Source organism: Eleginops maclovinus, chromosome 13 (assembly GCF_036324505.1).
Source record: "Eleginops maclovinus isolate JMC-PN-2008 ecotype Puerto Natales chromosome 13, JC_Emac_rtc_rv5, whole genome shotgun sequence".
Taxonomy (NCBI): Eukaryota; Metazoa; Chordata; class Actinopteri; order Perciformes; family Eleginopidae; genus Eleginops; species Eleginops maclovinus.
The window spans coordinates 7,201,423-7,229,057 of record NC_086361.1 but is presented as its reverse complement, the minus strand read 5'-3'; the positions used below and the strand labels follow the sequence as shown (position 1 = coordinate 7,229,057).

At 37.1% G+C, this 27,635-nt stretch overlaps 4 protein-coding genes across 13 annotated transcripts in view; 2 read left to right on the top strand and 2 right to left on the bottom strand.

The window, feature by feature from the left end:
* Nucleotides 1–6,100, bottom strand: part of cnot3b (CCR4-NOT transcription complex, subunit 3b) — a 29,740-nt gene extending 23,640 nt beyond the window's left edge. For all 7 annotated transcript variants that reach the window (XM_063899526.1, XM_063899527.1, XM_063899529.1 and 4 more), the window contains exons 1-3: nucleotides 5,919–6,100; nucleotides 3,673–3,735; nucleotides 300–367 (exon numbers count right to left, since the gene is read on the bottom strand). In XM_063899526.1, coding sequence (XP_063755596.1) covers nucleotides 300–367; nucleotides 3,673–3,697 — 93 coding nt within the window. In that variant the 5' untranslated portion in view covers nucleotides 3,698–3,735; nucleotides 5,919–6,100. The remainder of the gene's footprint in view (nucleotides 1–299; nucleotides 368–3,672; nucleotides 3,736–5,918) is intronic.
* A 2,152-nt stretch (nucleotides 6,101–8,252) lies between these two features.
* On the bottom strand, nucleotides 8,253–26,871 carry LOC134874462 (coiled-coil domain-containing protein 106-like). Of its 2 annotated transcripts, none has more exons than XM_063898479.1 (8): nucleotides 26,796–26,871; nucleotides 12,878–12,936; nucleotides 11,947–12,084; nucleotides 11,106–11,297; nucleotides 10,407–10,559; nucleotides 9,758–9,964; nucleotides 9,466–9,626; nucleotides 8,253–8,981 (listed from the first exon to the last, which is right to left on the bottom strand). In XM_063898479.1, exons 2-8 carry the CDS (start codon nucleotides 12,915–12,917, stop codon nucleotides 8,826–8,828), a joined length of 1,047 nt encoding a protein of 348 aa, XP_063754549.1. In that variant the 5' UTR covers nucleotides 12,918–12,936; nucleotides 26,796–26,871; the 3' UTR covers nucleotides 8,253–8,825. The 2 variants fall into 2 exon arrangements, with proteins under 2 accessions (XP_063754549.1, XP_063754550.1); XM_063898480.1 differs by lacking the exon at nucleotides 26,796–26,871 and adding an exon at nucleotides 13,074–13,119 and having other exon boundaries at nucleotides 12,878–12,931.
* On the top strand, nucleotides 13,887–15,742 carry tmem238a (transmembrane protein 238a). Of its 2 annotated transcripts, none has more exons than XM_063899633.1 (3): nucleotides 13,887–14,028; nucleotides 14,644–14,801; nucleotides 15,311–15,742. In XM_063899633.1, the coding sequence occupies exons 2-3, from the start codon at nucleotides 14,651–14,653 to the stop codon at nucleotides 15,472–15,474; spliced, it is 315 nt and encodes a 104-aa protein (XP_063755703.1). In that variant the 5' UTR covers nucleotides 13,887–14,028; nucleotides 14,644–14,650; the 3' UTR covers nucleotides 15,475–15,742. The 2 variants fall into 2 exon arrangements, with proteins under 2 accessions (XP_063755703.1, XP_063755705.1); XM_063899635.1 differs by having other exon boundaries at nucleotides 13,909–14,053.
* On the top strand, nucleotides 22,906–26,773 carry LOC134874463 (visinin-like). Of its 2 annotated transcripts, XR_010167066.1 has the most exons (5): nucleotides 22,906–23,006; nucleotides 23,908–24,436; nucleotides 25,303–25,414; nucleotides 25,740–25,991; nucleotides 26,066–26,773. XR_010167066.1 is itself a non-coding variant. In XM_063898481.1 (4 exons), exons 2-4 carry the CDS (start codon nucleotides 24,056–24,058, stop codon nucleotides 25,823–25,825), a joined length of 579 nt encoding a protein of 192 aa, XP_063754551.1. In that variant the 5' UTR covers nucleotides 22,906–23,006; nucleotides 23,908–24,055; the 3' UTR covers nucleotides 25,826–26,773. The 2 variants fall into 2 exon arrangements, 1 of the variants encoding a protein (XP_063754551.1); XM_063898481.1 differs by having other exon boundaries at nucleotides 25,740–26,773.
* Nucleotides 26,872–27,635: the final 764 nt, after the last annotated feature.

The window sequence follows — 27,635 nt, the reverse complement described above, 5'->3', positions numbered from 1 at the left end:
TGGTTAATCAGGTATTACGCCAACATTCTCTGCTTTTCCAAAGCAGAATCGTGCTGGTTTCACAAGTCTTAGAAACATTTTCCCATGATTAGCTTATATTTGAAAGACTTCCGGTTCCAGCTTGTATAACAGGAAATGCCCCGTTTTTTCTAATAAATAGAATTATTTTTCAAACATTTTTGACAGTAAAAAATGAGCAGTGGGAAATAATTCAAAAAAGGAGCTATTCTCTTACAATTTAAACAATCAATACAAATATATGAATTAATATTTAAGTCCCAATAATGATGCCTCCTTACCTTTTGCCAAATGTCTTCAAACTGTTCGACTCCTTCCGCTACTTTTTTCAGACATCGATCTATTTCACCTGCAGGATGAGAAGAGCAGAATAACAGAAGGGAATAGAGAGTGAATGTAGAAACTTAAAACACCCAGGGCTAGTTTCAAGAAGCAGATTTAAAGATGGAACAAATGCCAGAATTAAACTTTTTGTAATGGCAAAAACATAGTGACGTTTGTCCTCTAAGGTCTAATTATTCAAATCTAGAGTCCAAAGATGTTTGACAAATCTGAAGAAATTCCTGCTGGTAGTTCCTGTGATATCACTGAAAATCGGAGAGACCTAAGGTCACAGCGACCTTGACCTTTGACGTATGCCCACCAAAACTCATTCAGTTTATCCTTGAATCCAAGTCGACGTTTGTGCCACATTGGAAGACATCTCCCTACAGCTTTTCTGGGATATCAACTTCAAGAGAACCTGACATCCAGTTGGACGGAGTACCCTAAACAACCCCTTATTGGCAAGAAGGTATAAAAACTCAAACGCGTTTTGTTTTTTTTTAAAAGTTATGCTAAAGTAATCTAGGTACATCTTTTTGAACCCAGCCACTGGATTGCTCCCCTTTTATATAACCCATACACAAACAACAAACACTCCCCATTAGCAGAGCATTTACAAATTGTGTTTGACATCCTCATGAAACATGCATATCTTAAAAGGAACATCATGCTTGTAAACGAGAGGGAACACACAAACATATCTCCTGTGCACACTCAACAGTCGCCGCTTTATTAGCTGGCTCAAACTCATGCAGTCTAATACAGCAGCCCGGGCATAAATCCTTCATGGAGGTTTTAATGTGGAGTTTGTTTGGAAGCAGGGATGAATTCAACTGGAGCATGGAGGATGGTGCTTGTGCTTCAAGATGTTTCTGTTATTTTAGTCTCAATTATTGAAGTCCTGAAATGTTGAATTTGCCGCCCAATGAACTAGAGTTGTCCAGATTTGAACCATTTTGAGATATTCTCTATACCAGAGTCAAAACACACAGGTAAAATACAAAAACAATTCATCAAATATACTTTGCGCCTTCATTACCATGTGCATACTGATTTTTCTTAGGCAGTTAAACAGGTCATTACTTCGTCTCTAGTATCGATTATGTATTGTTGGGAAAACATCTCCTTCAAGTATCTGGATTTTTTAAGGTTTTTTTACACAAATCATATTTTTTCACAAGAATACATTTGAGCATACATTGATTACACTACAATACCTTCACCAAATACATTTTTTTTTAGATCTTGAGCATCTAATAATGCTAACGGAACCTCCCTCTGCTAACAGCTAATAGGACAAAGATTGCTATAAATGTAAACAGGACCAAATTTAAGTGCCTTCTCATTATTTCTGACTTGGGTCACATCAAAGATTGTATTTTTTTCTCTTCAATGTGCAACAGAGGGCATGCCTTTTGTGCAGAGTGTACCATAGGTAAATATACTTTATCTTTGAATTCATCAATTTGGAAAACGATGAATTGCTGTAATGCGATTGGAATTAGACTCACTGTCTCATGATGTAAAATCTGGGTATAATTGTTCGATAATAAAAACACATTTGTTTTTTAAGACATTGAAGAACCTACCAGCTCATAACGCCATAGATGTAGTCTGTCAATACTGCTGCTATTATATTTTAGTTGTTCTGATTGTAACACCTTTAAATACTGAGGTGTGACTAGAATGCAGCTGCTGCTGGGCTGGTGAAGAACAGACTTAGTTGTGCAAACAAACTCTAGTTTGCCCTTAAACAGCCTTGATGTTAAGACTCTGCTGCGGGTGGGTTATTTTTAGATGAAAGTCTACCTCCTCTGTAATAATACATTACATTCTGACAGAGCCTAGTTGGTGCTGGTGTTTGATCATCTTTCTCCATGATTTAGTGGAGATACATGTTGTGTTTTTATCAGCAGTCACAGGAGCTCACGTGAAGGGATGCTGGCAGTGAGGGATGAGGGCTGTCAAAGAAGTATGTTTTCAGCCTGCAGCGACAGACGTCACGTGGAAATGATATCAAAGTTCAGAAAAATGTCTGACAGCAGAGCCTGGAGGTCTTTACACAAAGCTGTGGGTCAGGAGTCAAGCTTAGGGTGCATTATCATCCGGGTCAGCTCCACTGGTACACTAACACTGAAGTGTCAGGCCCCTTCCAGGATAACTATGGTGCATTTAATGGGTAATTGAATATAATCCAATTTATCTGCCAAAAATAACCCTCAAATATTTAAATGTCATTGAAATCACAAAATGGAAGAAGAGGAATATTTGGTAAATGCAAATTAGGTACAAATCCTCAAATATAAAATGAATAATGTTCCAAAAAGGATCATTCACTTATATTGCAAATCATATCCCAATTGCTACTAAACCATAAAGCCCTTATTCCGTTTTTCCTTATTTGCTCTTATTTGAAAGGTTAAAGGGTGGCGAGGATCCATCTAAATCCATCACGTCAGGAGCCAAACACCAGATTTATTTCTGACTCTCTCTGGAGCCAGAAGCAAAAACCTATCAGGATAACATGACTCAGTACACAAGTTAGTGTGAGCGCATTTTACTTTTGTTTACAAGCCCTGCAACCAGCAGTGTGAAACCAAAAGTACATTTTCCCTCTTGAGGTCACATCACAGGTTTGATCATGTGACCTGACAACACTCTTTTGGTTTTTTTTTACCTTCTTTTATTACAAGGCTTAGATGAATACTTGATTCTGATTGGCCAATTTGGACATTCAGTGGTCTGCTCTTTTCTTTAGCAGACCGTCGCAAAGGACCCTTTGACCTAGGGACCATGTGCAGGCAAATAAGTCTTGTTTATATTTGTAGAGAGCACAAAACGTTCAACTTGGGATGCTGAACTTTCCCCAAGAGAAGGAAAGAGGTTACTGAAGGACAGAAGTCCGCAGAAGAAGACAGGAAGGTATGGGCTCTTGCAATGATAAATGACCGGTTAATGGAAGATAAATGTGAACAGACTTGGCACATTTATCAGTAATGCTTTTGTGTTAGATGACGCCCCTGTTGCGCACAATGAAATACTGTATGTTGCCTTTGCAGAGTCTTTTAAATCAATCAAATCATTTGGCTGATTTATTTAGTAGCTATACGTGTGATAAGCGGTTGGGATACCAGCTACCCTGCCAGCGGTTTTTTCCTCCTCATCCCGGCTCGCTGTACATTATCCCTTACATAAGGGACAGCTGGGTGGAGATTATTCCCAAAGATGCTATGAGGGGACTTCACAGACGCTGTTATTATTATTTTGTTGTTCAATTATTTTTCCATTACTGTGACGGTAACCTGTTATTTGATGGGACGGAGATCTCACCTTGTAGTTTCCTTTTATCGGCCATGACTGATGACTAGGATGATGTCTTCATGCCTTCTTTTACTGCAGAAAACAGAGGAAAAATGGTTAATGTATTTATTGTTTTCATTAAACCTTTGATCATTTCCCTGGAGAATATTAAACAATATGCACCAAGGAAACATTTACAACAACAGAGCTTAGGTAGAGAGGAGTTATGGGAGACACAAAGGGAGAAATGAAGGGACTTTTTTTCTATTAGTAAGCCACACTGAATTGTCTTTGGGCAACACACTGAATCCCTGATGATGGCGGTACTCCAATGGGATACTCCAAAATATCCCAACATGAAGTAACTGTAAATAAATGAACCATCCTACCTTGGATATATTTTCGTAGTTGTTTTGATCATTTGTGACATTCTGCTTTTGACTTAAATGTTGAGACCAAGTTTGAACTTCTTGAATTGAATGCATCTCTCCCCCTGCCTCAGTATAGCATGCCCCAGCGGTGGCTCTAACGTTGTTATGAATAAATACATTTCCACTGCAGATTTGTAGGGGATGGACAAGAAAACGAGTTGCATGTAAGAAATGTATGACGGAGAACTTTACAAAAAAAATACTTTCTTCATTACATAGTTGACGAGTGGGCATCCAAGCTTGAGAGTGAGTCGTTTTTCAGACTGTACGTGATAAATGCATAAGTGAAGCTTAAGTCTCTCTTCACATTGAATCAGTGTCTTCATTTAGCTTTCATTCAACCATTTAAGGCTTAATAGCTTCACTTCAGTGTGCAACACAATAATAAGCAGCTACTCCTACACGCAGGCAGACATATGGCCTGGGTACCTTTAAGGGTTCTTGAAGGAGTTAAGCTAATTGAACTTTTCAATGTGGTTGAAAGAGGTTGCATTAACAAGACAGATACACAGTCTGTTTGACCACTAAAAACAGACTGTGGATTTCTCAAACCTTCCAACAATTAATTATATCTTCTCTGTCTCTCTCTAGTCCCTGCATGTTCTTGAATGTATGATGAGTAGATTAAAACTCATTCTGATCATTTCAAGGTATTCTGAGCATTTAAGTGTTAATCGTTGATTGCAATGTCCCCAGTTCAAGTCTGGTCTTTAGCTTCTGTTTATGTCATTTTTAATCCTGACACTACTCTACTGTTGTGATCACAAAAGCTAAAAATAAAAAACGGTGAACAAACTGTCCATACACATGGGGGGGGGGGGGGGGGATCATTTAACTCACCCCTTCGGGAATGTTTCGCAATATGAATGTTTTATTTAAATGCTTGACTTGAAAGCCAATCAGGCTTACATTTTAGTTATTTAATCATCTTTATTTAAACCATTTCATTGCAAATATAACAGTAATTGCTGTTTTCCTCCATTTAAATATAGACATGTAATGCTTTACTCGGGTTTATATTATATTAAATTGAATTTCACTGGACAGACTAAAAGTAATTCACCTTGGACTTAGACGGGTATTTTTAGAACAAAAGATTAATCTAGAAAATAATCGGGAAATGTATCAATGGTGAAAACAATTCTAAAGACACAAACGGAAAGTTAAACTATAATTTACATTGGAAATTCAGAAATGGACTAAGAGATACGATGTTGTTTAACACAGAGCTAAAGTGCATGTGCTAGTTCAGTAACAGATTTATAGTTGTATTATTGTGACTCCAACACACACCAATAAAGTATGCATTAGCTTTAGCATTACTTTTCCAAACAGGTGCACACATCTGGACACAGGCCCTGCGTCTTTCTAACACACGTTCATACTTGCCAATTTAGTTTGAAATCATCTGAGGGCACTTTTACGGTATGGACATTTTAGAATCAAATCCAAACACTAAATTGGTGTCCGTGCTAGCTAGCCGAACAACCGAGCCATGTTCTCGGACCGATGGAAAAACATTTGTTAGCCCGGGCGGTTTATAAACAATGCGGGCATCATTAGTGACACCAGAAGCCTGTGTTGGCTCCAACATCCGAGCACACACACTTGGAAACAAACTAAAGTTTACACACCGCGGCTCAGCAGGGGAGGTTGTGCTTTTTCTATTTTTTTAACAGCAAACACACAAGTTGATGATGTGTTGTCAGTGTAGAGAGCTGCAGCTTCCCACCGGCTGCAGCTTTCTGATGTGGGAGACACAATTTGGAGAGTGGAGAGAGGCAAAGACAGAAAGGAGGGGGGAGGCACATAAATGCATCATCTTTGAGTCTTAGACTAATTTACCTGGATTTTCCCGAGTTACGATTTCTTTCCTCCGTTGTCCAACTACGTTAAATCTACCACGTTTCAGTATAAAGGCTATTTTTCTAAATTAAAAAAAAATCTTCTCGCTAAACAATCACTCCGCACATCCAAGATGGCTACCAGGAACACCTCCTCCTCCGATGCCCTGTTGGATAGGAGTACCGCCTACCTAATCTGTGATTGGTCCGCTTCAGCCGTTTCCGTACTCTTATTCGTCATAACTCGCTGTCTGTCAAAACATAGTTTACTACTTCCTGTATAACTCTCGCTCTGATTGGGCTGTTTGTAAAGGTTAAAGGGTAAATTTGGTTTACACCACCATCCATTTCCCTCTCCCGGCCGCAAGGTACGCTGGGAAATTGAGGTCACCTCCTCCTTTTCTAAGCAGTTGAACAACACATTGTGAAATTAGGATTAAATCATATTGTTCATAAACAATCTCGATTTATGTAAATTCTCAGAAACAACAAACGATTAATACTGGATATGATTGATTACAATGAATCTTCATTAGACACTATTTTAATCTATTTGTAGATTGTATAAAGCGTTTGTTAACTGTTATTGTTGTAACTATTATTATTATTTGTTATATCATTGAATGTTTACCATGATCAACTTTATTTAGAAGGAAAACGGGCCAAACAATTACATTTCAATGATAAAACCATTGTTTTATGTGAGATGTGATAAAAAGAAAAGAATATATTTGTATTTTTAAAAAGGTTTTTAGTCTTTTTAAGATATGTATCCTTATGAATAAAAAGTCAGTCAAAAGTATTTTATTGCCTATAATTATTATTATTTTTAAATTGTGTTTATATTTCTTTTAATTTTCTTGTTCTTTGTTTCTAAATGTGTTCATACCTCTGGTAACATACTTGTGTATTTAATGAAATTGTACCTCATAGATGTGATGTTATTTATGAAGTACTGGCTTGTTTGCAAAGGTTGTATTTTCCCTCTATTCGTTTTGTTTTTTTTCCAACAATGACATACGCTTAAAAGCAACATTGCATTTAAATGCCTAGGCTCAGATGAGTCATTGATGCCTGCAAAACTCTGAAGTAGTGTTTAACAGTGAGGAACCGTTAGAGATCAAGTGTCCAGTCTTCATAAAATCAAAGATATTTTCAGCAGCAACACTTCAGATGTGAAGGTAATGGAAGAGGAAAATCAACAACATGGGCAACATGGCTACTTCATGCAGGTAAAGCACGGCGTGTTCTTCACCACGTCCAGGCTGCTCATCTGCACCAAGGCTAAATGTGTTCTATTTTAAATATATGCTGCCTCATATTGATGAAGACTTTCAGGCACACAGGTACAAGCAGCTTTGTTATAGCTGGATCTTAACCCACAATTATTTTCAGCTCTCTAATTCACTGTCTCTCTTCATAATGCATGTACCCTGGCCTTTGTGCACCTTTGGAGAACTGAAAGGATTTAACAAATTTAAGCAATTAAAAAATAATTGCACTTTCATTCATGTGTGAACAGTCTAAAGAAAGATGAACAGACGAAATCCTAGTGTGCAGCTCATAGTGGCAAATTAACTGCAGGAAATGGAGAAAAAAATACAGCATTATTGAAAAGATATATGCTCTTCACAATGCAATTGCAGCCTTTTGAGCATAACAACTATTTCCGTGTTGCTGTTCCTTAAAGGGGCCATATTATGCTTTTTGTGGTTTTCCCTTTCATGGAGTTTGTTATTAAGTAATAATTAAGGATAAAATCCCAAAGGGAGCTTCTCTCCCACACAACAAGAGTGTCATTTTAAAACAAAAATGCAATTGCAATGCACTTTTTTTAATCAAGGATAATAAAAGGGGCATGCTGTACATACTGCAAACTAAAAATAAATGTTTCAACTCTTCTGAAAAACATGCAACCAAATACAGTAATTCTGTGCTATATGTCCTGCAATCCTTTATGAACAGGGTATTGAAGTTGATGACCCCTATGCATTACTCCCTTCTTCCACTGGAGGGCGCTGCAGTCTGCCAGTTTCTATAGAGCAGACCTACATGGTAATACTCATAATTCACACCAGTAGCCTATTACTTTTATAAATAAGAAGCAAAACCAGTCGCATTTCATTTCTCAGATCAGAAATACATATTCAACATGTTCATATGTTATTGAGAAGAGCATATCAATGTTTTTAGTGTTAAATTAAAGAGTGTTAGGTGATGGTTATATTATATCTCATTATTCTCGTTTGGATGTTTGACTAAAAAGGCTAATACTTTCCTTTAAACTCTTCATGAACTGTGTTCTGATTGTGTAACAGAAGGAAACCCTGAATCATTACATATTTAAAGTTATTTACTTTCGCTACATTTCAAACTTTCTTAACCATGTAAGTCAAATACAAAATATACAACTTAGGAACGAGATATATGAACAAAACAAATGTTCTTTTTCCAATTATACATGTTAAATGTACTAAATCAGAAATAAATCATACCCCACAATATCGTGTGTCAAAAATAAATAAAAGCTAATAAATGTTGATCTGTTTTGATACAATCATTTAAATAAACAATCCCATTGGTTCTGTAAACGCTCTCAGATCAAATTCAGAGCAAATTACGCTTACTCCGATGTCTGCTATATAAACAGTTTGCCGTATTCCAAATAGTGCTTGGAAATGAAAAGGACACTATACTTTGTCTTCCTGTAAATGTCCACCTTCCCTTAATTCCTGGATGAAGGCAAATGAAAAAGATTAAACAAGGTTTTTCTTAAAATTAATATAATCCCTTGGCATCCAAACACGACATTCTCACATGTCTTGTATCTTTTTAAGGCAATGAAAAATACAATGTTAAGTTTAGTGTAGACTCCCCCTGCCTCCCGCATTGTTCCTCTACCTGTCCCTCAGTTTCTGAACCTGTAGGAGATGGGCAGCAGCTTGTGAGTCTTCTTCATGGCCTGAACCTTGGTGTGCGTCTGCTCGTCCATGGTCTTGTAGCACCGCCGTGCGTAATCCAAAAGCTTCTCCTTTGAAGCCTCAAACTCCCCGACCTCCGCCACCTGCAGGAACATCATAAGTCTGTGTTTATTTCACATTTTATTTGCATCAGCTCTTCAATCCTGAAGGTTTAACTCTTATTGTTCTTCTGCTACAGGTATTCTGAGCTGCTTTGAAACAATGTGGTCACAAGATAGGGACAAATATTTGAATTGTATTTTTAACATTTCAAATTTTATCACAGACATAAACTATCAGTGTCTTTTTATGGAGTGTAAAACATTTTAAGGGCAAAAATGTGGGTAATTTTCTTTAACAACTATCACAAATAAAGAGAACCTGAGTTAATGACAGCCCTTTTATCTAATAAATGCTTCAAAGGCTTCAAAAGCTGACAGAAATGTAATAGAATATACACTATGGAATACACAGTAGACATTATGTTAGGATTGTAGGTTGTTAGCATAATATAAATTGATTGACTTTGATCCAGTCAGCCAACACATAGTGAGTATCATGAACAGGACCACTAAAAAGACGTCAGACCTTCTCTGGAGCCACCAGCAGCAGCTCTGCGATGGGGGAGGTGGAGGCCATGGTGTTCCTGTCGACTCCGTGGACCTGGAAGGCTCTGGACATGCTCCTCACTCGCTGGTAGGTGGTAAGGATCTTGTTATAGCGAATCATTACCCCTTCTGGGTCTTTAACTGGGGGAGGAAGCATGAAAAGGGATAGAAAAAGAAAAAATGTTTTTAGAATTCATTTGGAGTTACCTTTGAAACACAACAATACCCTGAGCATGCACTGCTTGTACCCTGTAGTATAGTATAGCACCAACCTCTCTGTCTCTCCCTCCCGTGGGTGATCCTGAAGATCCTCCTCATCTTCATCCTCGGTTCTCCGTTGGCTCGCCCTCTGCCCTTCTTTTTTGAGCCCTTCTCCACCGACGAATCGTCTTCCTCCTCTTCCTCTTCCTCCTCCTCAACAAACTCGTCCTCAGTGTAGAATTTATCCTCATCCAGATGAAATTCCTGCTTCACTGCAGCTAATAAAAGAAATTCCCCACATATAAAGGGTTGAAACACTGTCTTTTTACAAGATCTATTTAATTGATTGTTCTGTAAAATGTCAGAAAATAGTGGGGGGAAAATTCTCAAGAAATTGTAAAAACTAAATGCCTTGTATTCAAATGTTTTTTTAGTTTTTCTGTAAACACTTTTCAATGTTCAGTCCAAAACCAAGAGAAACTGACTTTGGTTTGATGGTACAGAGAGAAATCTGGAAATTGCCATATTCGAAAGGCTGCAAAAGGAAAATTCTGTTGTTTGTGCATGAAACATTTTTGTAATAATGAATAATTGATTCACAAAATAGTTTGTGTGAGTAATGTTTTTTTTATCCATCAGTTGATGTGTCATAATGACAGTCTCTATGGGTCAAAAAAGTGTGTTCCTATATTATCAACATGAAGTGCAGTAATGTGTCACCGGGGAAGGTAGAGCCGCGACGGGGCCGAGTGGCCGCTCCCTGAAGACGCTTCAGGGTCATCCCGGACCGGGTGGTCATGGGGGAGGGAGGGGAGGGAGAGCTGACTGGCTGCACCTTCACCATGCGCTGGGGGTCTCCACAACACTCTGTCACTAGGGGAGAAGAGTAACTTCTTAACTGGGGAGACGGTCCCATCCTGAGAATATGAGTGAGCTGAAACAGTTCTGTGATGAAAAAGGGTCCTATATTTCTCCTCAGCATGTTTCAGGTCTGATATTGAGCCAGCAAAGTGTTTGTTTGAGGTTATTACTGCAGAAGGAGGTTTTACCAGTTATTAAATCCAAGGGTGCGCTTACTTTTTCCACCAGCGCTTTGAAAGTTTATTGTTTGTGTTCAATAAAGAAAGGAGATATTATAAATGTGTGTGTTATTAGCTTAAGCAGTCTGTACTTGTGACTTTGGTGAGGATCAGATCCCTTTTAATTACCAATTCATGCATAAAACCAGGAAATTGCAAAGGCTTCAAATACTTTTTTCTTGCCGCGGTATGTTTCTCCTTGCATTATATTGCTTAGAGAAATCAAAAATTATGTTCATCTTAACCTCATGATCACTTGTGGATGTGGAAGAATTAAAAAAAAGGCTCCTTTTAACAAAAAAACAAACGAAATACAACGATGCCTTTGTTGACTCCTCACCCTCCGGACCCCGCATGTTGACGATGAATCGGTCCAGCTGACAGCGCAGGAAGTTACGTTCCTCCTCCATCTCCTCGATGCGCTTCTGCAGCCAGGCGTTCTTCTCCAGAGTGACGTACAGGTGAGCTTGCAGGTTAGAGATCAGGATGAAAGGGCTGTACTGAGAATGAGGAGGCTCGTGCAACACGGGCCCTACAGGAGGAGAGACATTAAACATTGTTTTTTTTACTTTTTCCTGAAAAAAAGAGCCAGTTTCAAGAAAACGTACCTGCATTCATACATTTACAGCAGTAGTGTACATCACTCTCACTTATTGTACAAATAACTTATCCTGAGTGTATAAATAAGACCAGCAGATAATAACTTATCATTTTGAGGTTGATTTCTAGAATTTGATTCATGGCTCTTACATGTATAGTAGTGAACATGTTATGCTAAGCTGCATTCGCAAATAAGGTAAAGGAGCAAAAAAGAGAGGAAAAACAAATGAATATATTGGAAAAAAAGAGAAAATAAAGAGTAAAAAAACATTAAGGAGAGAAAAAAACTGATGAAGCAATGTACAGGAAAGGAAAGTATGTTTTCAAACGTTTGTATCTCGATTAAAATTATCTCTGTGGGTTTAAACATGCATGTTAAAAAAAAGATTGACTGTCTCTAACAAAAACTACCCCTCATTTTCTATATTATTACATAAAAGAATTACCAGATTATCTGTCGAATGCAGCATTAAAACTGGAACATGCAGAAAGCTTTCACAGTATATTAGCTGCTCCTTTATAAAACCAAGAAAAAAAATAAAAACCAAAAACTGTGGTCATGTGTAGTAGACGTGGCGTACCGTCCATCACCTGCTGATCCTGGTTCAGGTGATAAGCAGGGGGTCTCTCTATACTCTCCTCCAGAGGAAAAGAGACTTCATAGCTGTCCAGATACAGCCCTCCTCCTCCTGATGATGTGGATTGGGGCATGTAGTGCTCTGAAAAACACACACAAGACATTATTAGATTATTATCATTAAAGATCGATCTTTTGCTTCTTCTTTTACAGGTTGATGTAAGCCTATAAAAGAAACTGGGGTCAAAAAAAATTAATTAGCATTTTAGCTTAAAAAAGGTACATGACTCGGACAATAGATCAGTATCTAAAGTGTTGTAGATGATGGTAACACGAATATAGTTTATTAAGGTTATAATGAAATGTTTGTTCTTTACCCAAAAGACACTAGCTAGATAAGATAAGATAGAACTTAATATAGTATCAATGTAAAATTATGTGCACCAGTGGTTGTACAAAGTAGAAAGAGTGCAAAATATATCTATAAGAAGTTGCAACTATAACACCAAGTCAAATTGCTTGTATGTTTTAACCTATTTGGTAATAAACCTGTTTCTGATTCTGATTGAATACTTTGAAAACTGAATTCTCTGAAACAAATCAACCTAGCAGCACATCAGTAAAATTGCACAGAACAGGGTAAACGTGTATAAAGCTAAATTGATTGCTAAATTAGCTGTAAGTAAATTATAACGTGGTTTCAATTCAATTCTGTTATCAATAATAGTAAAAATTTAAGAGGCAGTTTATACACAGAAAGTGATTTGTTTAGCACAGAAATGCACTCCATATCGTCAAAAAGCATAAAGAAAGACCGCCGAGTCTATTAAGAAAAGATGAGTTCAGCTAATTATTGTAAGCGTTAAAGTAACTTCAACGCCGTGTAGCATTTTTGCTCGTAGCACAAGGTGGTGAAACGCCATTTAAAAGGTTACCTGTCGGGAGAGTATTTTCTCTGTTGGTTGGAGGATTCATGATTGGAAGGCAAGCTGCTCTGGTGAGAAATAAGTGATAAACTCGTTATTATTAGTCTTCTGTAATCCTATGTGCAGTTATACTTCTGTAATACAGCCTGAAAACGACACAGCTGCTGCTCAACGTCCGCGCGACCGCATCCTCAGCAGCAATTACCTGATTATAGGTGGCTCCAACAGGTGTAGCACGCTCACGTGTGCACATGCGCACAACGGTGGTGTTTCTTGGTTAAAAAAAGGTTTAAAATTATGTCAGAACTTCTCAACACCTGCACATGCACGCGCCACTCTGACTCCAGTCTACTTGCAGGTTGAAGGGTTGGGGATTAGAGTTTTTGTCACTCTAACTTTATTGATAGGTACAAACAAACAACATAAACTCGTTCATACAAAAACAAAAGAGGAAAAAGGTGGAAATGTAATAAAGCACAGAAATGAACATAGGCCTAATAGTTAAGTAACTTATATCAAAGTAATATAAGGAACTAATAATTACCAGAAGGTTCACAGATCAATAACTAAGTACTAATAGTCGATACTTCATGTGTTTTGAATAGTGTTTGGTTGTGTGTTGCTTTTCTTTTTTTCAGGGTTTCCAGATAATGCTATCATGAATTTAATTATTTTTTTAAAAGAATGTTTTTCATTGCATGTATGGGATTTTCCAAATGATTATTAACAATTGGATGAAAAAGCTGTTATTTTAAACAAAAATAAAAATCTACTACCATAAAGGCATTAGGCTTTTTAGTTAGAAAGTTTTGCATATCTAATGTCTCTGTACTATACCATAAAAACCGTGGGATTGTCTCACACATAGACAAAACAAATGGAATTAATATTCAATTTAAACAGTTACGAAAGGGTTTTGCAGCATTTAATCTACAACTTTAAATGAAACATATTATACTTAATCGTGAATACATTACCTTTGGTTATTCTACGCCTTTAAAGACGAAGGTGGGAACGGGGAGACCGGAAACGTGTCACCTGAGGGGCTGTGCCCAGGTAGGTGGAGTAAACGCGGAAACAAAGAAAAACTGCAGGAGAGAAACTTCGCAAAAGAACAAAAAGAGGAAGATTTTATGCAGCTCGAAAAACAGCTCTAACATGTGAGTCCAAGTAGAAATATTGACGGTGGGAAACTTAATGTTTTGTTTATATTTATTGCACAGTTTTAAATAATCACCTGAGGGGGCTCTCCGATGCTGTAGTCACGTTCATGAAGCTAAAACTAATACCTTTAGTTCGTCCATCTTTGTAAGAAAATATCTACGATAGAATCAATAATACATGTTGTTGTTGTTGTTGTGTTGAGAAAGCTTACAGACATGAAATCCTGTTTTCCCTGAAAGACCTCCAAAAATGGACAGCATCACATCAGTGTTTAGAAATTGGTGGATATAAACATGGTGGCTAATATTGACTGAATATCAGAACAGTGGAAGAAGTAAGCTACTGATATGGTTTACTATTGTAAAATAACTTTACACACATTAAGAGACTCTGCTGTAAGTCCTGCATTGAACATGGTTTTGTAATATAATGTAAATATTAAAAATATAAACATGTATGTGACTGTTAGACTATTATATGTTGTATTATGTAAGTACCATGCATTCATGTAAAAGCATGATTTGACTGTCATTGTTGGTTGAGGTACAGATGTAGTTTTTGTGTGTTTTTGTGTACCTGCTTTAGCATTTCTCTTCTTCCCTCTTCCACAGTTCCACTATGGGCTTGTGTGACGGCCTCTCCCACTGTAAGCTGGCTCTGGCCTTTGCTGTGTTGATGGATTTACTGGGAGGAGCCGCTCTACTGGTGGGGGTCTTCGCTCCCCTGGAGATCAAAGGACAGGACTTTGGAGACTTACTAGTCTATACTGGTATGCAATTACCCCTTAAATGCAATTAAATTATTTTGTTAAATTTATAATGTTGAAAAGCAAATGGTTTTTTTTTCAATATAGAAAACTAAATAAAAAACATGCATCAATTAACTTAAACACGAATACAGTTACAATAGCACTGCAATCCTTTTATATATTGTTCTCACTGTCAACATGCAAAATTGACTTTTAATACCTATTTTTATATTTATTTTTCTTACTTAAAGAATCAATATCATTTCTTTATCTTAAAGGAAATTGTTGTTCATCAAATAAGAAAGGCAAATATCAGATAAAGATCAATACAGGTCCAACTATAAATAATGAACAGATATCCATACTATATGAATCACCAATTCTGGTTTTGGTCCAATCAGTACAATTTAATACATGTTTTAATAGTTATATTTTTTACTTGAATTATTTCCTTTTCTGGTTTCTCAACGTGACATTTTATCTAACTGTCTGTGCACTAACTTCTTGACTGATGACTGATCTGACTGCAGGAGCTCTGTTCGTGGTGATGTCTCTGGCCGGATGGGTGTTGTGGTACAGTGGGAACATCGAGGGTCTCACATCCAAGAAGGAGGTGGGACACATAGGCAGTGCCGTCGACCGGCTCGCTCGCAACCTCAGCCGCAAGATCCGTGTGTACAGACACCACCGCTGAGCCCCCAACAGGAAGTCTGGATACTTTTCAGATTAAAAGTCTGCTGCTGCCTCTGTTTGTCAGTGTTAATATGAGATAGCAGTCACTGCATCAAACTCTCAGTCTGTGTTACAAGCATGTCAGAAACATTTCAGTTATAGATCTGCACCAGCTGTGCTGTTACTGATATTGATGGTGTATGATTAGTATTTCTGTGTTTTTTATAGTATTTTAGATTTGGAAAGCAGTTGAGCTTATTGGATCTCAATAAACACTTTTTGATACATTATACATGGCTGCTCTTTTTAAAAAATTACATTTTCAACAATAAGAGTCTGATTGTCATGCATTTTTACGAGTTAACAAGTCAAATAACCAAAATAACATTTTTATACCGCATTGATATATTACTGAATGCTATAACTGAAAAGTGGTTCAATGATTATATTGTTTTTCATTATATTGCATACATGCAGTATTTGTTTAATTTATGTTTTACTTTAAACATCATTACATTTATGCTTACACATAACATGCATATAATGTTATGTACTTATTCAGGAATATTGGTTGACTACCTTTTTTCTTTAGATCTGTTTTGTGAAAAGGTTGAGGTAACAATGCATTGGAGCAACATTTTAAAAAGTAAATTAAATCAGATACAAAAATACAGTAGTGCGTCTAAAGTTCAGCGTTGCCAAAATATAATAAGGTAAGCAAACTGAATTTCAAAATACCATATTCCTATGTTTTCATCTCTCCATACAACATACCATATTTATTCCCTCTCTGGGATCAATAATATACTTAAAGTCAGACTAATTAATAGAGCTATAACCTCCACTGACATCTACTGGTAACCAACAGGACCTACAACATCTGCAAACCATTTTCCATTTGTGGAATAAGTGATAAGGGCAGATATTATACAGTATATGTAAGTAAATGTGACTCTTAATGTGTCTATTTTCTATCTCAACTGCCCCTTTACAATGGATTAGACAAATGATGCACGTCAAACATACACGGTCCAAAATGGTCATTTAAAAAAAATCAGTTTCACTAGTTTCGTTAAAAGGGGGTACAACATCTAGATCTTGATTAATTCAAGATTGTTATTAGTCATAGTAATAATAATCTAAATGTAAAAACATAGGAGAAAAAAACAAAAAAACAACTACTGTAGTAAAATAGCCAATGAGCTAAGTAAAAAGAACATTGGATGCAGCCAGGCTCATTTTATTACATTTTGGGGACTGCATATCTCTTTGATCCATAAATCAGAAAATATTATTAACAGCCACAAAAAAGAAAATGTCGCCATGTTTTTAGTTAAATAAAATGATATAAAACAGACCACGAGACATATATGAGCAAACATATAAAACGCCTTGAGAATATAGATAGAAATTCAATTTGGAGTATTTAACCGCAGTGTAGATTTATGGATAAAAGTATGAAAAAGATCACCATTAAACTTCCTCACTTCATTGCTGACATTAAGACATCAATTAATTACCATTTTTATTAAAAGTTTTCTTAAATATTATGTTTAATTCGCAAATTAGGTATCATATCATGCTTTCTTTTGGTAAAATAAGCACAAAAAAAATCTACCTATGCAAATAAACAAAGATTCTTAAATAGACGGATAAACTTGTCTGTAAAAAGACATTAAAATGGCTTTGTTTGGACTTTAAATGTATTATATATGAAATCTATCCTTGACAATCCAGATAAAATATAAAGAAAATACAAACTTCCCATTTATGATTATATGGTGTAATGTTAACCCTTTGCAGTGACCAACACAAATATTGAGTAGAATAGTGTCAGATTTTTGGACAGAAGCTTTGGGACTTTTATAACATCAAATGTGTCATTAAATTGGTATCTGCACATAAAAATATCTAACAATCATCTGAGCTTTAAATCAGAGACGAAGTATGACAAATAAATAAAATCTTATAGGTTACACCACTTTCGGTGTGTTTCACCCCGGTTCACCTCTGTTTATTACTTCAAATGTAATCTAACCTAGCTTAGATTCAGTTGGACTTGTTTTTCGTGGGTGTGAAATCTCACCAGACTTTACCTGAGTTGCCCTCATTTGTTAAATCCCCCACCATATGGTACACTGAGATTAAATCTGGACTAAAGTGAACTGTTTCTTTTTTGTAACTGTTCATTAAACACACTCTAAGGTCGGTCTTTCAGGTTGTTTACAAGATGGACATTAAGACTTTGGTATCATTTCTCTATGACCCCCTCCGACCCATCGCCCAGAATGACCTCATATTACCTCAGCGTGAGCAGAGTATTCCCTGCACCCTACCTATAAGGTAATGGGATTTTGACCACAGTAAGAATGTCCTCACAGGCCTTGCTTTCAATATTGACAGGTACGTTCTGGACGTTTACCTCAGAGGTGGCAAGTTTCAAATTCAAAATGTCATGTAAGGTGATGATTAGAAAGTTTAACACAGTTAAAAGGAAGACTGAGCTTAGCGGGACACTTCAAATATTTACTTACAAGCCCTCCAGTGGTGAAAGTAAATAGAAATACTTCTCATGTTCTTCTCAAGCAAAACGGCCTATTTCAGAATATATATATCACTGAATTATAAATATTATGCAATAATTCATCACTATTATGTTGCAGCCCGTAAAGATGGAGTTTATGTTAATTACTTTATTTACTGCTAGGTTGCTTCATCCATAATAATACATTGTAATTGTTTTCATTCTGATTATGCAAGAAAACTAGCAAAAAAACATGCCTTATAGCTTAAAAGGGAAAATGCTCTAGTAGCCCTACAGTAAAAGTACCTCAAATGTATATTTAAGTGCAGTACTAAACCTAAATTCAAACAAAGAAAAATCAAAGAAAGTCATTATTGGAATTACATTTATTAGGTGACACTTGACATGACTTTCTTCGTAACTCCTGCATGTATAAATAAGAAATGTCTGCCCATAAGTTTGCAATTATCAATTTCAAAGGTTATAATATTTCAAAATTGTTTTTACCACTAGTTTTGGGTTGCAACCAAGTTGCCAAAAAGATACATTAATTCATGTTTAATGGGTAAACAACAAAAGACTTTAACTTTGAGATGGCATTTGAGAGTGTTCTCTCCCCTCAGTGAGATGAAAGTGTCACTTCTTCACATTTGGGGTAACCAGGATTTGGATTTGGGGTAACAAGGATGCACATTAAGGTTCTAGATTAAACACCCCTATTCTGGGAATAAATTCCTCAAGGTCAGGCCAAAGAGCTTTGATAATACCTATCAGCTCCATTCTGGTTAGCACTGATTTTCCATTCCCTTTATTGAGTCTCTGTCTGCTTTGCATTGCAGCCAAATCCTCCTTACACCGCCTAACACCACCACCTTTACTCTCTCTCTCCACTTCCATTGTAATCCCTCTCTCTTCTCAATTAAAGGATTTTCTTTGCTTGAACTCAATCTAAACAAGGTCAAAGGTGAGAGTGCAACAGGGAAATGTTTGTCTCAGGAGCTACGGACCAGAACTGCTAATCCAATAAATCCAGACTCTTTAGTATTTGGAGCCCGAAGTGAAAATCCCTGATCTAAAAAAAGAAAAGAGTTATGTGACGTACAGAAGATGAAGTGCAGACTCACTGAAGATTGGCCAAGGGAGTTTCCCAAATCCCTTACACTTTAGCTCAAAATAATCAGCAAAAAAGGGGATTATTTGACCCTGAATTTTGATAAAACATCCAAATACATCTTAACTTATGGGAAAAAAATAAACCTATTGTTTGGCTTATGGGTGAAGCGATGAAGTTGTGGAGCATCTTTGTCATCGTTTAAAAAAACAAAACAATTATTAATGGGTTTTTTTTACTGTAAAATGGACGAAAAGAGGTCAAATGAGATAAATTGCGGCTGATTTCCTGAATAACAAATTATAGGCCAAATTTAAACAACCACAATGTTATAAATCAACACCAAGAACGTTTTGGTAAACACTGTGGATGGAAAGTAGCTTTTCCATTTTTACAGTGATCTCTTTAGTCAACTGCATTAAAAACATCAATAAAACTTCTTGGAGTTAAAGATGCCAACCATTCGACTTATCCTAATGTACCGGTTACTTGTCCGGCATAATATAAATATAAAAAATATTTGTTGGTGGCTGTAAGAACTAAAGAAACTTAGCATTTAGGAAGGCTAGGCTAGGCAAACAAATGCATCATGGAACATACACACACATTTTATTTTTGTGATAAAACCATGTGAAATGTAGTTTGTTATTTTATTTGCTGTTTTACTGCACTGTAAGTGTGCAGTTTTATTATTATTATTATTATTATTATTATTATTATTATTATTATTATTATTATTATTATTATTATGCTTAATATTATGTCTATTGTACTGTACTGTAACCTTGCACAAAGGAATTTCCTTCGGGATAAATGAAGTCTTATCTTGAATACAGTGTTACTGACATTGAGATAGCAATAATGTCTATTGAAATGATGCAGGAATATCTACATTATGCTTTAAAGATAGCTATAAGCCTGGTTACTGTTCATACAGATTCGGTAAAACAGCAAAATATTTTGGTTAATCTATTAATTTAGTCCCCTTCTGTTAAAAACTACATAGAAAAAATAAAATAACAAAATACCACCTGAAGAAGCTATTTTACTTAGAAGGTGACACTTATTTTTCAAATCCTATGGCAGAACTCTCCAAAGCCTTGGCAGCCAGATGGCATAATCCAAATCACCTGACAGTGCCAAGAGGGAGGCAGGGTGCAGAAGGGCGGCCATAGAACACCAGGAGAGGTTTTATTTCTCACAGGATAGGAATTCAGGATTTGCCAAGAGAGCTTACTGCTGCTCTATTCTTGGTCTGAGATAAAGAAATTATGCGGCAGTGTGTAGCGAAGATGTCTGTTAGCAGTTATGTGATCCTAATCAGGTTGAGCTCACATACAGTTGGTTGTTGTTGTCGGTACTATGCATCGTCATATTAAATTACGGGAGTTTCCTTGGCTTAAAGCTCGGGATGCATCAGGTTTGCACACGCTAATGTGAAAATGAGTGTGAGTGGTGGCCTGTCTCTACATGGTGGCCTGTCCAGAGTGTCCAGCCCCCTGCAACCCTGTGAGGGATAAGCCAATCCAATGGTGGATCCGTGTGACCAGTTTTCTGACCATATGACACTCTTGAGGGAATCAGACGTGTTAAAAATCTTTCAAATTAATATGTTCTGAAAACTATTTGGGAAATTAAAGATCAAAAACATTGCTGAATACACATTAGAGAGGCAGGGTAAGACTGACACCCTTTTAAAAATAATTCATGTCATTGGGTGTCCTCCAGATTGGACATTCTTCAACCACAATTCTACAAGAGAATATCAATTCTCATTGCCCGAAAACCAATGATCTTACAGAACTATTTATATGATCATTTGTATCTGTTTGTTAAAATATTGCAAATATTTACGATGAACATATCTTTAAATATAACCTTTCAAATAAATCATGTCTTCCTCCTGGAGTTTTGCTTATGAAAAGCTATAACAGACTCTTTGACCATCATGGGCTACTAAAAGTCTCAGAAGAAGCTACTACATATAGAACTGAATAAAAATTAGTCTTGGGTTGTTTTATTTGGAAAAGGGTTATTAATAGTAAATCACCATCAAAATGGAAATAAGTCAAAGTCAAGTCAAGTTTGCAAAGATTTGGTAAAGCTAAAGGAAATAACTAAAATAATATCTGCCTTCAATCTAGTCTTAAAGACAAAATCCATACAATAATACTTCCAGTGTACCTTTACAAATACCTTTCAAAGGTATTTTCATCAAGGGCCAAAAGTTTACAATGTAATATTTTTAATTTTCAGCAGAACTTTGCCAAGAGATTTGTTTGCATGCAAGAGGTGTGAGACATAACAGGGAAAGAACACAATCAGTCCAACATGGAATAGAAATACCTTTAAATGGACTGTGTGGTTCTTTTTGTCTGTGCGTCCTTTTTTTACGCATTTGTGAGAAACATCCTACATGGTCAGTCTAGCTGGGATGCTAAATCTGGAAATGACCAATGTACCCTCCCACTTCCTACCTATGGATGTACTGGATACAGCGTTGGAGGCGAGAACCCCTTAATTCCTATGAAAGTTACTCATTGGCAAGAATGGCCTGACTCTTGAGAGCAAAAGTACCTGTATCACAGCTGCTCTCGGCTCAGTCAAATGAATGGTTTAAATAAGTGCTATTTATGTGTTCAGGCTGTGGAGTGGATGTGCCTCAAAAAATGCTACTCTGATTTATAGTCAATGTGAAAGATTTTCCGGCCCAATTAAGCCATGGTCTGACACAGACTTTTTAATACCATTGTTGGCCACTACAAATATTTGTTCACTTCTTGGGGGCTTGTTCCTACCCCCTACTTCAAGCACCATTGCTCAACGAGTGACAATTAATCACCTTTATTCATTAAGCCGTGTTAAGAGGATTTCTTTACCGCTTGGTAAAAGAACGGAACCCATCAATAGATTCCAAGCATGTTAATGTAGAGTGCAAACAAAAAAACAAAGCTTGTCTCAACGTGGTAACAGTCAGTGTGGTACACATAGAACGTGTAGGCTCGCGCAGGGCACACGTTTGAGGCCTCCCATCCTTCTGCAAAAAGGTGTGGCGGAGGTTTGGAGAAAAAAAATCCTAACCAGGACGATAGGCTGAAAGCCAAGGGTAACCCCTTCAAGTCAACTGTGGATCTTTGCCATCCATGGCCTCTGTGGCCAATTCAGCAACAAGAGCAACAATTTTACATATAAGCCTGACAACTGATCTTACCTTGCATTCTAGGGCCCTGTGAGATTAAACTCCGTCTTGGACCGACTGGACCAACTGCTGTCCTATTACAAGCAGGGATGGACTTCAAACCAGCCTGATGGTTGACATCATTGTTGTGCTGTCTTTCCTCACCATGACCCGCCTCCCAAGTTTTATTGGGAAGGTCAAGGCCAAGTAAACCGCTTCAATTTTGAGAAAGTTGTAGGTGCTTCCTGGTTCCATTTTCTTTATAAAAGAAAAAGATGACTGAGGGTCTACAGCATCCTTGCACTTGAGTGTATCTTTCACATGTTTAAGTTGACAACGATGTGGGATGTGTTTCACCCAATACGGGCCCCATCCCAGTCAGTATGTCGTCATTCACCACGCATGAGCACAATGCAAACAAAACAAACAAACTCATGACATGCCAAGGGGGGTCCCTCATGCAGGGCACCCACTATATGGCAACCAAAAACCTCAAGGGAACAAAGTGGGATAAGCTCTGACCAACCTTCATTTTGCTCCCAGTAAAACATCTGCAGAGTTGCATGACTCTATCTAAGTGGTTTTGATGTGATGTGAAGAAATAAAGAAGCTCTGTAAGCTCAGGGATTCACCAGGGTAAAGCCGCTCCGCCTCAGGGTGACCCAGTTTAATTGACTTATCTCCACAAGCAACGGCTGATTGCCTCTGTTGCTCACAGACAGATCATCCCTGCTCATACAGGTAGGACAAAAACAGAGCTTTGCTTTACTGACAACATGAAATATCACAATTCTTAATACTAGTAGTATTAGTAGTAGTCATCTTAAACTAGGTTGAAGAGAGATTTTTTTCCGAGGAAAATACACCAGTTATTATATGAACCATGTAAAGGCATGACCAGGGAAGGGAAGCATCTGAATAGATGAAAAGAAGCAATGTTTGGATTAATATTTTTTTGTTTTATTGGATTTCTGTCTAAATGATCTTCGATTATTTAATCTCCATTCACAGCAAAGTACCTTGAGGACCTTTGTATTACTTACATTATTATGACTTCCTGAAGAAAAGACTAAAAAGCCTTAATTATCTTGACTACATGCTGTCGTTTTATACCTTACTTATGAATGTCATCAATATTTATTTATGTTCAACATGCAATCATCATAGGTTGTTTTACATTGAGCTGAGGCTTACTTGAACCATTTGAAGATACCGAGTGCTGTAAGAAATGGTAAACATTTGCTGTCACCTACAGAAGCAGTTAGACCTGGGAAGTTGTAATTAAGGGGGTAAATACTAAAACCAAGCAATGCTACACAAATTTGATACTGACTGCAAAACGATATTTTAACTTGCTGCCATTTAACAGAGCAAAAAATACAGTTCATTCTTGAGCAGGGATCTGTAGAGGAAGTTACGTTTTATGTTGTGCTTGCAAAATGTTGTCAGGTTACACAACTACATGGTCTAGAATTTAACTACAATACTGCAATCTGCTCATTTTAAAAATAGATAGGGGTAATTCAAATGTCAATTAAAAAGCACTGCAGCTTTGAACTGGGTTGAACCCTGTCCCTGACACCTCTTACTGCTGGTTGATTTGCTTAATAAGCTTACCAAGTGACTCCTACTCTTTTACCAGGACAAGAAAGAAGAAGGATACTGCAGCCCTACCTCAGGAAGAGCCTTCCGTTTCTAAGTGCAACTAAATAGCAGAGGTTTCTTTTCTTAGATTAAATAAGTGTGTTAAGTGGCCTAGAAAGCTAAAGGGCCATAAATTCACATCACCAATGGGTAACTCCAAGAGCGGCGCTGTCTCCAAGGAGATCCTTGAGGACCTGAAACTCAACACAAAGTTCTCAGAGACTGAAATCGCCCAGTGGTATGACAACTTCAAGAGGCAGTGTCCGACAGGACGCATCTCAAAACTGGAGTTTGAGGGTATCTACAAAAAGTTCTTCCCAGAAAGTGACGCCCAAACATATGCCCAGCACGTCTTCCGCTCCTTCGACACAAATGATGATGGCACACTGGACTTCAAGGAGTACATCATTGCTCTCCACATGACATCAACAGGGAAGACCACAAGAAAATTGGAGTGGGCCTTTTCACTCTTCGACGTGGACAAGAACGGATACATCACCAAGTCAGAGGTTAAAGAAATCTGTGCGGTAAGTTTTGGAGAAAGGGAAGTAATATAGCAAAGGAAAACACAATATTAATATATTTTTACCTCAAGTATATCACTCAATCCCAAATATTTGAATATACCCTCTTTTCTTGGGGATTTGAAAATCTGACTGCCAATGTGGCCAATCTCACAACTCATTTACTTTTGATGATAAGGCTCCAGGTGAAAGGGGCTGTATTACTGTAGTTACTGCATAGTCAGCGGATATGCTGTTCATTGGTCACAGTCTGGTGAAAAAATAAAAACATAAGAATGGAGTTGGAGTTGAGAGAAGACATCTATGACCTGAGTATTTTACAAATAGCCAATGTTAAGCTAATAAAATGACAAATTGCCTTGGGTTTGAATTTTCCTCACAGAATGTTCACATATAATGGAAACTAGACACTTCCAGTACCAAAAATACTGATTCATTCATAGGCAGAATCTGTTTGTAAAGATGTATTCTTAACCACTACATTTTAATTCAAAACAAGAGGTCATATAACCACAGAACAAAGAGTAGTAGAGGTTGTTGGTTAATCCTTGGCACCTCCGCAGTTAGTTGCTGTTTTTGTGAGTAGAGACATGATCAGCTCAGAGATGTGACAAAACGGTTGATTTTAAAAGGATTTGGGGTATCACGGTTTTCCTCTGTTTGCAATCATGAGACCAGAAGTAAGACCAGTAGAATATGTTATTATTTCCATATGTGGGGGTTGCGAAAATGGCAAGGAGATTGGGATGAAATCCATCATGTCCGTTTACCAATCTTGTCACATAGAAAGGTAAATTGTGAAATTCATTGATGCTGAATGCCTCTCTTTCATTGACCAGTATGTGCATTCTGTTCTTTTCCCTAAACAGGCTATTTTCAAGCTGATTCCTGCAGATGAGCTGGCTACTCTACCTGAGGATGAAAACACAGCTGAAAAGAGGGCAGACAAACTCTGGAAATTCTTTGACAAGGGTGAAAATGGTGAGATACAACAGTTTAAAGGGATATATGAATAAATGTGAGACTATTACAAACGTTGAGCTTTTGTTCTATGATTGTTTTGCAATGGCCACTTTTTTTGTAAACAGCCAAAATGATTAATTTTGCAAAGATGTATAAAGACTAAAAAGTAAACTCTGACCAGTGGTTTCAGGGTTTGATTCATCAATCCTGGCCAAATTTTAACCTGTTTGCACACTGCCAATTATTCAATGTGCTCCAGTTTTTCCGACTTAAAATCTTTAAGAAGTGTTTCTGATTTCAATAACATGAACTAAACTTATTTCATATCCTTCTCTGTTTCCAGATCGAGTAGCAGAAGGAGAGTTTATCCAGGGAGTGTTGGAAAATGATGACGCCCTTCGTTTGATTCAGTATACACCTGGGAAGTAACTTTTTGACAGATTCATGTACCCCTCTCCATTAATGTCATTTCCACTTAACATTTTACTCAGCTGATACAATATCACCTGACTGCATCTTCACAAAATGTGGACACAGCACATGAGACGATAAAACCCCACTGCTAAATATAAAATAACGATGCAGAATTTCCTCAAAGGTTTTCAAACATTTCTTACTGATCTTCTATTTCAAACAGAAAATAAAATAATGTTTAAAACTAAGGGTTCACTACTGTCTGTCTACCATGAGGTAGATGGCATTATTGATCAATAAACGTGGCCTAGCTGAGACTTTCCGACAAATAAAAAAAATGCATATTTTGCTAAAATAAGCCTATTCGTAAAAGTTGCAAGAAAGAAGGCAAAAACAGCATTAGAGGAACTGATAAAAAATGTAATATGTAATTTCACATGTCACTTGCTTGTGTTAAAGTGGCAATAACATTTCAGTGTTTAGTGTACTCTGCCTTTATCATAGCACTGAGATTCCGTTTCAAATTAGAATTTATATTGTTTCTTGCTTTGGACATCGGTAGCCATGTTGCTAACAATGTATGACAAAATAGATTGTGAAAGAACAATAATTGCGTTGTTTGTAGCTCTAAGGAACAAAGAAAGAGACCAGACAGTGACACAAACAAAACCCACTTAGAAACATCCCGGGGAAATATTGATCTTTTTCTGCGTTGAGGTGTTGTCTCTCTTTTTAGCCTGGGATGTTTTTTTAAAACCCTGTCCAACATGTAAGTGCAGCAACTGTACCCTTCTTATTCTTGTCTTAAATGGTGTTTAATTTGTCCATGTGGCACAATCGTACATGTTTGGTACTTTAGTTAACTGGTGGACACTGGAAAATAGGTTTGTTCATGTAAAACAACATGTAAAACTGAGTGTTGGTTCTGGATTTACTCAATAAATTAAACAAAATGAAAACTTTCACTGTGACGATTCTTTCTCACCTGGTTAAATAAAGGACTGAAGGAGAGGACGAGATTCAGAAACAAGGTTTTGGTTTAGCGTCATTAGCCTTTTGGCAGAAACATAAAGCCATAAAAAATACTGCTCCATGTTCTTGGGCTGCTCTGCTGCTTCCAGGTCCCTCTTTCAGGAACAAGCCTCCTGTAAAAGACCAGAACCAGGTTACCAGCAAGCTTTTCTTTCCTGACTGATTACCAGATTCTGATCAGCTGTCTGATATCTAGCTGAGTCACTCCCTTCTCTACATTATCAGCCAGGGCCCTAACCACACCCTACTGCCCTAAACACATTACAGTAATATGAATCCAAAACAATTATAGCTACTATTCTAAATATAACCCATGAAACCTTGTGCAATCACGTGAGCTAGCAAACCTAAGCTAAATACAACAAACTAGTGACTGCGCATTTATTGTCTAACAGCTTAGTATTGTGTGATAGGTGAAGAGGCATGTTTATACATAGCACCCTACTGTACATGTTATTGTTGAAGATCCGTGATATAAGGAGGGTTTACAGACATGATAGTGGCTAAACTTCTTTGTGCTCAATGCTAACATTAGCTAAATGACACGTTAACAATGACAATGATGCATACTGATGTTTAGCAGGTAAGGTGTGGCATTTTTGCTATTTTAAATTAGAATTCTTCCATCAAACACTGAAAACTCACCTGTTTGCCTGCATCTTTGCTAAAAAAAACAAAAAAAACCCTCTCTTCTGCAAGTAGCACTTACACAGGATTTAGCTTTAAGTGAAGCTAATGCAGTAGCACTTAATCTTGGACTTATAGTCAGGAAATGTACAGTTCCTGCAGGATT